The sequence below is a fragment of the Sinocyclocheilus anshuiensis genome, unplaced genomic scaffold, assembly GCF_001515605.1.
Source record: "Sinocyclocheilus anshuiensis isolate Anshui unplaced genomic scaffold, SAMN03320099.WGS_v1.1 scaffold411, whole genome shotgun sequence".
NCBI classification, from domain to species: domain Eukaryota; kingdom Metazoa; phylum Chordata; class Actinopteri; order Cypriniformes; family Cyprinidae; genus Sinocyclocheilus; species Sinocyclocheilus anshuiensis.
The window spans coordinates 59155-69249 of NW_015549608.1; the positions used below are offsets into that span (position 1 = coordinate 59155).

A 10095-nucleotide genomic window follows, 5' to 3' on the forward strand; every position below is an offset into this window, starting at 1 on the left:
AAAAAATAATAATTGACCCTCTAACACTAGCTCTGTCTATTCTATTTCTTTTCTATCTACTTTTTATTTTGTTTATTTATTATAAAATAATAAATAAAAACCTTGCTATGTGTACTGTGTTAGACTAACCGAGACTTGTCATTTGCACTTACATATAGTTGCTCTTTTGTTGGTTTTGATTGCTTCTATTGTCCTCATTTGTAAGTCGCTTTGGATAAAAGCATCTGCTAAATGACTAAATGTAAATCAGGTGTTTTCTGCGCAGACACAGGTCACGTGATCACGGCCGCAGACGCCACCGATCAGCCTCGCACTCTCCGTCCCCTGACTCCAAATACAAGGCCAAGAGCCGGCGGTCTCGCTCCCGGTCCAGATCGGCCAGTCCGCCCGCAGAAGAGCTGCATGCGTCGGCCGACTCGCGTCAGGACGAACCCCGCTCGCGCTCCAGATCCTGGGCCGGACTCAAGTCTGGAGGCCACTAGCGAGCGCTCTGCTCTTAAATCCTGTGCAGCTTTTCATCGAATCTTTGTGTTTAATCATGACTGCGCAGCAGCTTCTGCTTGCTCTCGTTCTTACTGAAATTATGCTTGAAGTTGTCCGAGGCAGTTCATTCTTTTGTAAGAAACGTGCTTTGACGCCAGTATAAAGATGGCTTTATTTTTATAGTCAAAGACAAGCAGAAACCCAGCTGTTTGATTGTAGAAAGATGCATGCAGAAACAGTGAATAATGGGAGAAAACTGGGGAAGACCGTTGATTTAAAGATTTTTTGCTCGGAAAAGTCGCAGTGTTAAGTTTTTCTTCAAAAGTTATAATGTATTAAAAGCTCAATTTGTATTGTCTTGCATCTGTTTATATTAAAGACGTAGTATTTTTGTCATTGCAAAATAAACATGATTTAAACGTTGTATTGCATTTCTACAGCGTGAATTCAAGGTCCTATGGATTTATGAATGAACCGCTAGATTTAAAGTCTGCTTTGAACATTACAGTACACATGATAAATATCGTTGACTCTACACTACAGTAAGAAAATCCACTTCAGCAGCTCAAAGACTTATGTGCATCAGCTTAAGTAATATTTAAAAGTAATTTAAATGACCTTTTTGGTTCAGAACATAAAAATAAACCATTTCTACTGTATTGAGTTATCTGAATCTATTTCAACATTTACTAATACATTTTAAAATCAAAAGTTTGGATGTGTCATAAATGCACTAAACTAAAATTACTAGTTGTATTTTTACAGTATTTGTAACATTAACAAAGGTTAATGCTTTAATGTTACCAAGACCTTGTTGCAAGGTATTACTTTTACTGGTTTTCAATTGGAAAGGAATTTGTTACTAGATATTTTTACCTTAAAGGTAATTTTAGGCTCAAGTCAGCTGGTGGCTTCGTTTGAAATGATTGAATGAAGCCACCAGCTGTTTCTGCAGTTGTTTTCTGCCACTAGTGACAAATTACACCAGATTTAATGAAAATAAGTGACGTTTTCTTTGACATTTGCTTGCACAGTTGACGAAACATCCCCATCATAAACCACCATCATCTGTTTCACTCCATCACATCAGGACTGGGGCTTTATAGACTGCCTACTAGCTTTCAAAGCAGTATTTTAATGTGCAACAAATGTTTCAAACAGCAGTAAACTATATTGAGCATGTTGCATGTTTAATTTCACAAATAGCATTCGATTATCATCTTGGCCATACACGGCTACTTTGCAGAGTTAATCCAGTTTTGCATATAAATATCTGAATGCTTGGTGGTCTAGTCAAATAATGAATCCGTTTCTACTAGTATTTCATTCTTCATACTATAAATGTAAAGTCAATGGCATTGCGTTTCAGCACATAGAATACATTGTGCTTTGTTGTAATGCAAAAGTAGCAGCTCATCCGGATATTCTATACTTCAAAAATGGTCAAGTCTGTACTTGAAACGGCGTGTTTCTGTAGTTACAGTAGCTTTCCTATGCACAGCATGTGGACTGAAGTGAAACTGCTCATTTTTTACTGCGAATTAAATGTACATCTTATGACACACTTACTAAAGTGAAGGGACAGCACGAGGCTGTTTCATGCAAAATATAAACAAAAATTTTTTTTTTTTTATGTTACAAGTATGCCTTTTCAAACATGGCCAAAAATAAAGCAGAAAACTTAATTTTTTTTTGAAAAATGTAAATTTTAAAAATAAAAAAATTTTGTATTAAACTTAGAAGCCTCTTAAAACATAGTGGGACATTCAATACACTGTTACACAAATGTATATAGAAGTAATCATAACACTAACAAAAACCTCATTGTAACTATATTAGTTAACATGAACAATACTTATACAGAATTTACTACATGATAAAAAAAAAATTGCATCTGCAAACATTAATGCACTGTGAACTAACATTAACAAAGGTTAATAAATGCTGTAAAAATATATTGTTCATTGTTAATGCGTTAACTAATGTCAACAAATGAGCCTTTTGTAAAGTGTTACTGAAGTACTCAAGAAGCAGGACAACACTAGTTTGCATCCAAGTTTATTTTTGAAATTCCCTACTCCCTCTATACAAGAAAAAATGACTTTCCACAAAGGCAGCAGTGAACGCTCAGTGATAGTAATATTTATGTTTAGGGCAGGGAAAAAAAAAATCAATCACAGTGTACGCTTACTTTTTCTTTAAATAATTCCTGCGGTCATCTTTGGCTGGGTTTGGCGGACAGTTTACCGTCAGGCCAAAGTCACGGGAAGTTACAGTTCAAGCCAATGGAGCTGCAGGCTTCAACTTTACAAAAGCCAATGCAGGAATGTTGCGTTATACTCGGATAACGGAAATTAAAAAAAAGAAACAAGAAGACTGCCAGGGACGCGACAGCACTTTTTAAATTTCATAAAATTGTATAGACAAAAAATAAATCTACAAAAATGGAACTAGTAATATTACACAACGATTAAACCGGTTTTGTTCAACTACACAAAACCGAAGTTCTTGGTCTTGATGGCTAGTAAAAGTTTCTGTTTGAGAATCTGTTTGGAAGAGTAAAGTGGCACGTAGAGGCGAGAGATGCAGGTGTTGGCGGTGGGCAGGTGCTGGTCATCCGGCGGACGAATGGTGATGGAGGGCATGGGCTGGAAACCTTCTTCACTGGCCGGCAGGGACGGGCTGGATGTCCAGAAGTACACCTGCGGGCGGCACACAGCAATGTATTAACATCTGGCATGGTTTACATGAATTCATATCGAGTAGAGCAAAAGGAAGAAACGTCCTACCAGGTCCTGGCGCTCCGTCATGCTCATCTTCTCAACGATGGACCAGAACCAGCGCTTGAACTTTCTGGAATGTAGGGCGGGATTTCACCCTTTGCCGGGAGTTTGATTGACAGGCGATCAGACCAATCATAACATCGAATCCACGATTAACGTCAGTGGACTATGGTGTCCTGTTGTCTTTTCACGGTTGAGACGACATAACTCAAATGTTCATTCATGTTTATTTCATGCTATAACTAGTAGTAAAGAGGAAGAGATGATCGGTTCACATGAACAAATGGATCGGATTTATTTCATGCCATATAAGCATGTTATTTTCATGGAGTAATACAAATTAAAATAATCAAAATAAAAATACATCAATACAAAAAATATTTACAAAATTATACACAATATTTACACTGTTATATATAAATATAAATAAATAAATTAAATAAATAAATATTTATATATATATATATATATATATATATATATATACACATACATACATACATAAATCAACTTTGTGATGTATAGCCGAGTGAAACCGCTTCTGGAATGTAGGGCGGGATTTCACCCTTTGCCGGGAGTTTGATTGACAGGCGATCAGACCAATCATAACATCGAATCCACGATTAACGTCAGTGGACTATGGTGTCCTGTTGTCTTTTCACGGTTGAGACGACATAACTCAAATGTTCATTCATGTTTATTTCATGCTATAACTAGTAGTAAAGAGGAAGAGATGATCGGTTCACATGCCGCTTGAGGCGATTCAGCGTTATGATTGGTCAAACTCCCAGTGAAGGGTGCTAAAATCCTGGTCACTGGACAGTCAGCATAGTCCAACCCCTTTTTCGAGATGTCATTGAGAGGAGGTTAATGTTTCTGATTAAAGATTACAAGTGCAAATGAATTTTTTTTTAAATAACGATGTGTGACACTGCGTGAAAAAAAATTACAATTGTCATTTTTGATTTCATGGTGACTTTAAGGATGTTTAGATATTTGTACTGGAAAACATAAATAACTATATATATATTTTTTATTTTATTTTTTTTTTTTTTGCATTGCATGCAACATTTAATGTCATGGCTTAATGAATTTAAGACTTTCAGCTCTGATTTAAGAATTTAGCAAAGGGCAAATTAAGAATTTTTAAGACCTGCAGAAAGCCTGTAAGATTTTATGCTCATCTTGGCCCAAAATTTGCATAAAAATAGATGGATGGAAACATTTGAAGTCTTACAAGAAATAATAAACATAAGCTTTGAGTTGTGACTAACTGGAATTTTGAAAAAATTAAACAATGTTTTAATTGTCACAAATGGAATAAAGATTCCAAACTGTAACATATTCAAATCATTCTGAACTCAAGATCTTATGAAAAAGGGCATCTTGAGATCCAATAATATACCTGACTCATCATTGAAAGAGGTGAAACTGATGAGCATCTGGACATTAACTTCTCCACAGCCGTTGACCAGCAGTCTGAAGTCCTCAGCCGTCAGGTCCTCCAGAGCGTTCTTTGGAAGCACATCCAGAAGACCCTTCCGCATGGCCTGCAAAACAACATCTTCACTTACATTTCTGCATTTTTCTCTATTTTTGGCATGCGTTCCATTCTCAGGGAATGCATGCTTAAAAAAATCTTCAGCTTGAATGCAATGGAAGTCGCGTTGGATAAAAGCATCTGCCAGATGCATAAATGTGACCCTGGAACACAAAACCAGTCTTAAGTCACTGGGGCATATTTGTATGGGTCAAAATTATAGATTTTTCTTTTATGCCAAAAATCATTAGGATATTAAGTAAAGGTCATGTTCCATGAAGATAGTATGTAAATTTCCTACTGTACATATATCAAAACATAATTTTTGATTAATAATATGCATTGCTAAGGACTTCATTCGGACAACTTTAAAGGCGATTTTCTCAATATTTAGATTTTTTGCACCCTCAGATTCCAGATTTCCAAATAGTTGTATCTCGACCAAATATTGTCCTATCCTAACAAACCATACATATATGGAAAGCATATTTATTCAGCTTTCAGATGATGTATAAATCTCAATTTCAAAAAAATTGACCCTTATGACTGGTTTTGTGGTCCAGGGTCACAAATGTAAATGTGCATGCTGTAAAATAAGGTCCAGAATAAGCTATAACAGTCCAGATAGTCAAAGTCTAGCTCTCTGAGACGTTAAGAAGTATAAGTGAAGTGCACTCACATGCAGAGGCTGTTCTGCCACCACCAGCATCCGGTGCTCCGCGTATCTCCTCACGTACTCGTACACGTTCAGAGGCGTCACGGGCATGTTGACCCCGCCAGCCAGGAGCTCCACCTGCAGATGCAGCAGGAAACCTTCAGTCATGCGCACAGACGGAGCTCTAATGCCAACGCAAAGGGAGAACGCAGCCGTTACCTGTCCAGATCCTTCCTCCTTGCAGAGGTCGATAGCGAAGGCGAGGTCCATCGCCGCAAACACAGCCTCCGCCTCCTCGGTTTGAGAGTGACGAATCAGCTGTCGCAAGCTCTCGTACATCACCGGGTCGAAGAACGCAAAGTCGTGCCAGTTGACCTGCAGCACAAGAGAACACAAGCCTCAGCATTACTTCCCTACAATTTACGTGATACGGAAAACACAGAATCCAGTCATGAAGATTACATTTACAGTAAAAAGCAAATTAAGGAATTTTAAAAAGAAAAAAAAAAGTAACTTAAATTTTTATTTTTGATTACATTTTAATTTTAAATTAATTAATTAAATGTCATTTAATTACAACCATTTTTGATAGGTTTGGTTTAATTGTTCTGAATTTATAATTTAATACAGACAACAACCATAAAACATTTCAAAGTTTTATGAACAACTGATTAGACATGCTTTTTGATTATTAATTTGATTATACCATTAAAACGGAATACAGAAAAATTAAAATAGAAGAACAGAATTTGGAAAAAATAAAACGAATTTCATAGGGTACTAAAAAGGTCATTTTTGTTAAACTTTGAATAAATTGATATTAATTTGCATTTAAAAAATTACCTTTATAGGGCCCTGTGAAATGTTTTATTTTTCCCAATTGTTTTTTTTCCACCTTCTGTGTTTTCCATTTTAATGGTTTAATTAAATATTAGTAATCAAAAAGAATGTCTAATTGAAATCATGAAACAAACTTTGAATAAATTGTTAAACTGTGTAAGTTTCATGATTTCAATTAATTAGACATGCCTTTCTACTATAATTTTATGAAAACAGTATCCAGAAAAATTAAAACCGATTTCACAGGGCCCTAAAAGGTCTTGGAGGATAATCCTGTCACTATTACAAAAGGTATTAACATTGAGATATTCACCTTCCTGCCGAGCAACACCTTGATGACGTGTCTATTGAGGGTGATGGGGCAAAGTTCATTCTGTAGCAGACATAAGCCAAGTATCCTGCAGGCAGAAGATCAGGGTCATTAGTTAGAAGTTCATCTCACTAGTCAGTCTCACACAGATGCTCAGGTGAATGTGTGTCTCGTACCTGCCGATGTTTCGGAAGCAGTTGAGCCTGGCCTCGGTGTTCTTGCCTGGACGGGGCGAGTAGAAGCCCCTCTTGCCGGGTTGGTAAAACAGAGGAGCGTTATCGTCCCCGTCATCAGGGTCGTCCAGCTCCATGTCAACCACACTACGGGTCGAACCGTGCCTCTTTCGGTTCTCCTGCTGGTTGAACATGAAAATTACCATTAGATCACACACATGTAACATCAGACCATAGAGATCAACAGCCCAGAATCATACGCTGAACCTAACCTGATGCAAAGGAGCAGAGAAGAGTCTTTGGGGTTTTAGATGCAACATACCTGTGCTTTCTCAGGAGTGTCAAGGAGGCCGAGGTCCAGTATACTGTCAGCGCCGTTTTCCCTGTGCAAGAGAGAGAAGCTCATAAAATACTCCACTATCAGCAAAAGAGCCTGCGTGCATTTCACAAAAATATCCAGGTCACCATCAAATCAAATGCTAAACAATGAATAAATACATACATTTAATTAATTACATTTTTTAATAACAATAATAATATAATAGTCAGTGTAGTTTTTATTATAGTATCAAATTATTTAAAATACAAATTTAATAATTATTTTAATTATAACGTTTAATAATTGTTAAATTTAAGGTTAAATGCATATTAAATACTATAAATCACAGTAAATAATTAGGATCATAATTTATGTAATTAATTTTTATGATATTATAGTATATATTTAATAATATTATAGTATTTCATCATTTAAAATGTAACATTTAATAATTATGTGATTTTAATGATACTATTTAATAATTATAAAATATTATAATGGTAAATATTTACATTATTAAATACTCTAATTATTTACAAATGTAAATTACATATGTAATTAATATTTAATTATAAATATATACTGAACAAAATTATAAACGCAACACTTTTGTTTTTGCCCCCATAAAAACAAAAGTGTTGCGTTTATAATTTTGTTGTGTGTGTGTATATATATATATAAAATATTTTTTATTTATTTATTTTTGTTCAGATGCTGTAATAAACACAAGAAGGAATTCTTATTTTTCTCTGTGATTTTTAGGTGAAATATGACCAGCACATGTTCTTGACAGGTGTGGCGAGATGATTCACCTTCCGTGAGTTATGAGGAGCTCCATGGCCTCCTCCACACGGGCTCTGAGCGAGTCCTCACTGGCCAGGAGCAGCAGCAGCTGAGCGGGAGAGAGCTCCAGCAGCATCCCTGTGATTTTACTGGCAAAAGCCTGTAGAGAAAAGCAGACTTCACACACTAAATCAACTTCAAATCAAGCCATGTGTTCATGAATACTGATGGCTGCGCTGGTCTGTACCGGCTGCATGGCGTGCACTCGTGGGTACAGTCTCTCTCCTAGAGCTTGTCTGTGAGCCGGCAGCGGCTCCGGTTCATCGCTGGGGTTCCCTTCTGATGCAGGTCTGAACGGCCGTGTGTCGATCGACAGCTGTCTCCTCGAGTCCCTACAAAAAATGTGGTATGACAAAAGGCTTCGTTAATTATTACATATAAATACAATAATTCATTTTAAATAATGGCATTTTCAAGAAATACATAAATATATCATGAAAGATAATCTTATAAACAAAATAAAATTATAATATTAATAAAATTATAATTTTAAATAATGGTATTTTTAACAACTCCCCAAAAAATGTATGATATTGCTTACATTTATTTTGCCAGAAAATACATGAATATATTATGAAAGATGATCTTAAAAAAATAAAATATATATATATATAGAATAATCATAATAAATAATAATTTTCAATCATGGTATTTTTTAAAAACGTCCAAAAAACATTAATGATATTGCTGAAATGTATTTTGCCAGAAAATACATGAATATATCATGAAAGATGATCTTTTATTTTAAATAAATAGCTTTAAATAGTGGTATTTTTTTTTTTAAATCCCATAAAAATTAATTACATTTATTTCACCAGAAAATGCATCAATATATCATGAAAGATTATCTTTAGTTCTAAATAATTATTAAATAATTGTAAACAATGGTATATATTCAAAAAAAAAGTCACCTATCACGGTCTCGTCTGGATGCAGCTCTCAGCCCTCCGCTCCTCCTCTCACGCTCACGGTCTCGGTTCCTCAGCCGCTGCATAAGATCTGCAAACACAGACAACATGAACATCACTTTCAGACAAAAATTATCCTGGAAAAAAAAAAAAAAATGTAAAACAATTTAGGAAATTAAAAAAAAAGGTACTGAAGATGAAAAACATCAAATTATGCTTTAAAAAAAACCTCCAATAAAAATGTGACCCTGGAGCACAAAACCTTAAGTCGCTGGGGTATATTTGTAGCAGTAGCCAACAATACATTTGTATGGGTCAAAATTGTAGATTTTTCTTTTATGCCAAAAATCATTAGGATATTAAGTAAAGATCATGTTCCATGAAGATATTTTGTAAATTTCCTACCGTAAATATATCAAAACGTAATTTTTGATTAGTAATATGCATTGCTAAGGACTTCATTTGGACAACTTTAAATGTGATTTTCTCAATACATTCTCAGATTCCAGATTTTCAAATAGTTGTATCTTGGCCAAATATTGTCCTATCCTAACAAACCAAAACTTATTTATTCAGCTTTCAGATGGTGTATAAAACTCAATTTCAAAAAATGGACCCTTATGACTGGTTTTGTGGTCACATATGGCAATAAGGGCTTAAAAAAAGGATCCATAGGATACATACTGCTAGCCTGCATTCCCTTGCTAACACTCTGTACGCAGTCCAGATTGGGCAGCTTGTCGTTGGAGAGGAAGGCCTGTGCGATAGCAGTGTAAAAGCTCCGTGCCACTCCGCTGCCCTCTCCAGGTTCATCCTTGAAAGTCACTTTCACGCGGTGCACCGCCATAGGTGTAGTGGTGCAGCGGCGGCCGAAGTGAGCGTTGATCTGGCGCATGGTCTGCTGGATGAGCTGCTCTCGGTCGCGGTCCACCTCCAGGGCCAGATCACGTGACTGCAGGTTCCTCAGCTTCTCCATCTCACGCCGGAACTTGGACTCCTTCACCTCGAAACCTCCCAGTTCAGTCAGGATCTGCAACGTTCAGAGTAGAGGTTTATCACTGAAAATAAAATGCTTACTCTCAAAACAAAGCGCAGAAATGAGCTGTACTCACAGATCCCGGTTCTGCTCCCACGTCCTCCATGAAGACTCGGCCGAACAGCTCCAGAGAAAGCCGCCAGCGGCCCAGCAGCATGTCGTGAGAGATCACCATCCCCATAAAGCTGCAGTGTGGACTGGAGGA

At 36.4% G+C, this 10095-nt stretch overlaps 2 protein-coding genes across 11 annotated transcripts in view; one reads left to right on the forward strand and one right to left on the reverse strand.

Moving 5' to 3' along the window:
• srsf10a (serine and arginine rich splicing factor 10a) overlaps positions 1-905 on the forward strand; it is a 14017-nt gene extending 13112 nt beyond the window's left edge. For all 4 annotated transcript variants that reach the window (XM_016447906.1, XM_016447908.1, XM_016447910.1 and 1 more), the window contains one exon: positions 266-905. In XM_016447906.1, coding sequence (XP_016303392.1) covers positions 266-482 — 217 coding nt within the window. In that variant the 3' untranslated portion in view covers positions 483-905. The remainder of the gene's footprint in view (positions 1-265) is intronic.
• A 1648-nt stretch (positions 906-2553) lies between these two features.
• LOC107659085 (E3 ubiquitin-protein ligase UBR5-like) overlaps positions 2554-10095 on the reverse strand; it is a 65166-nt gene continuing 57624 nt past the window's right edge. For 6 of the 7 annotated variants that reach the window (XM_016447904.1, XM_016447901.1, XM_016447903.1 and 3 more), the window contains 11 exons: positions 9967-10014; positions 9539-9884; positions 8858-8945; positions 8134-8278; positions 7916-8046; positions 7107-7167; positions 6788-6966; positions 6615-6699; positions 5681-5836; positions 5486-5599; positions 4613-4816 (listed from right to left, as the gene is read on the reverse strand). In XM_016447904.1, coding sequence (XP_016303390.1) covers positions 4628-4816; positions 5486-5599; positions 5681-5836; positions 6615-6699; positions 6788-6966; positions 7107-7167; positions 7916-8046; positions 8134-8278; positions 8858-8945; positions 9539-9884; positions 9967-10014 — 1542 coding nt within the window. In that variant the 3' untranslated portion in view covers positions 4613-4627. Of the gene's footprint in view, positions 3186-3272; positions 3337-4612; positions 4817-5485; positions 5600-5680; positions 5837-6614; positions 6700-6787; positions 6967-7106; positions 7168-7915; positions 8047-8133; positions 8279-8857; positions 8946-9538; positions 9885-9966; positions 10088-10095 lie in introns of those variants that run through there. The other variant, XM_016447905.1, reaches the window with a different exon arrangement.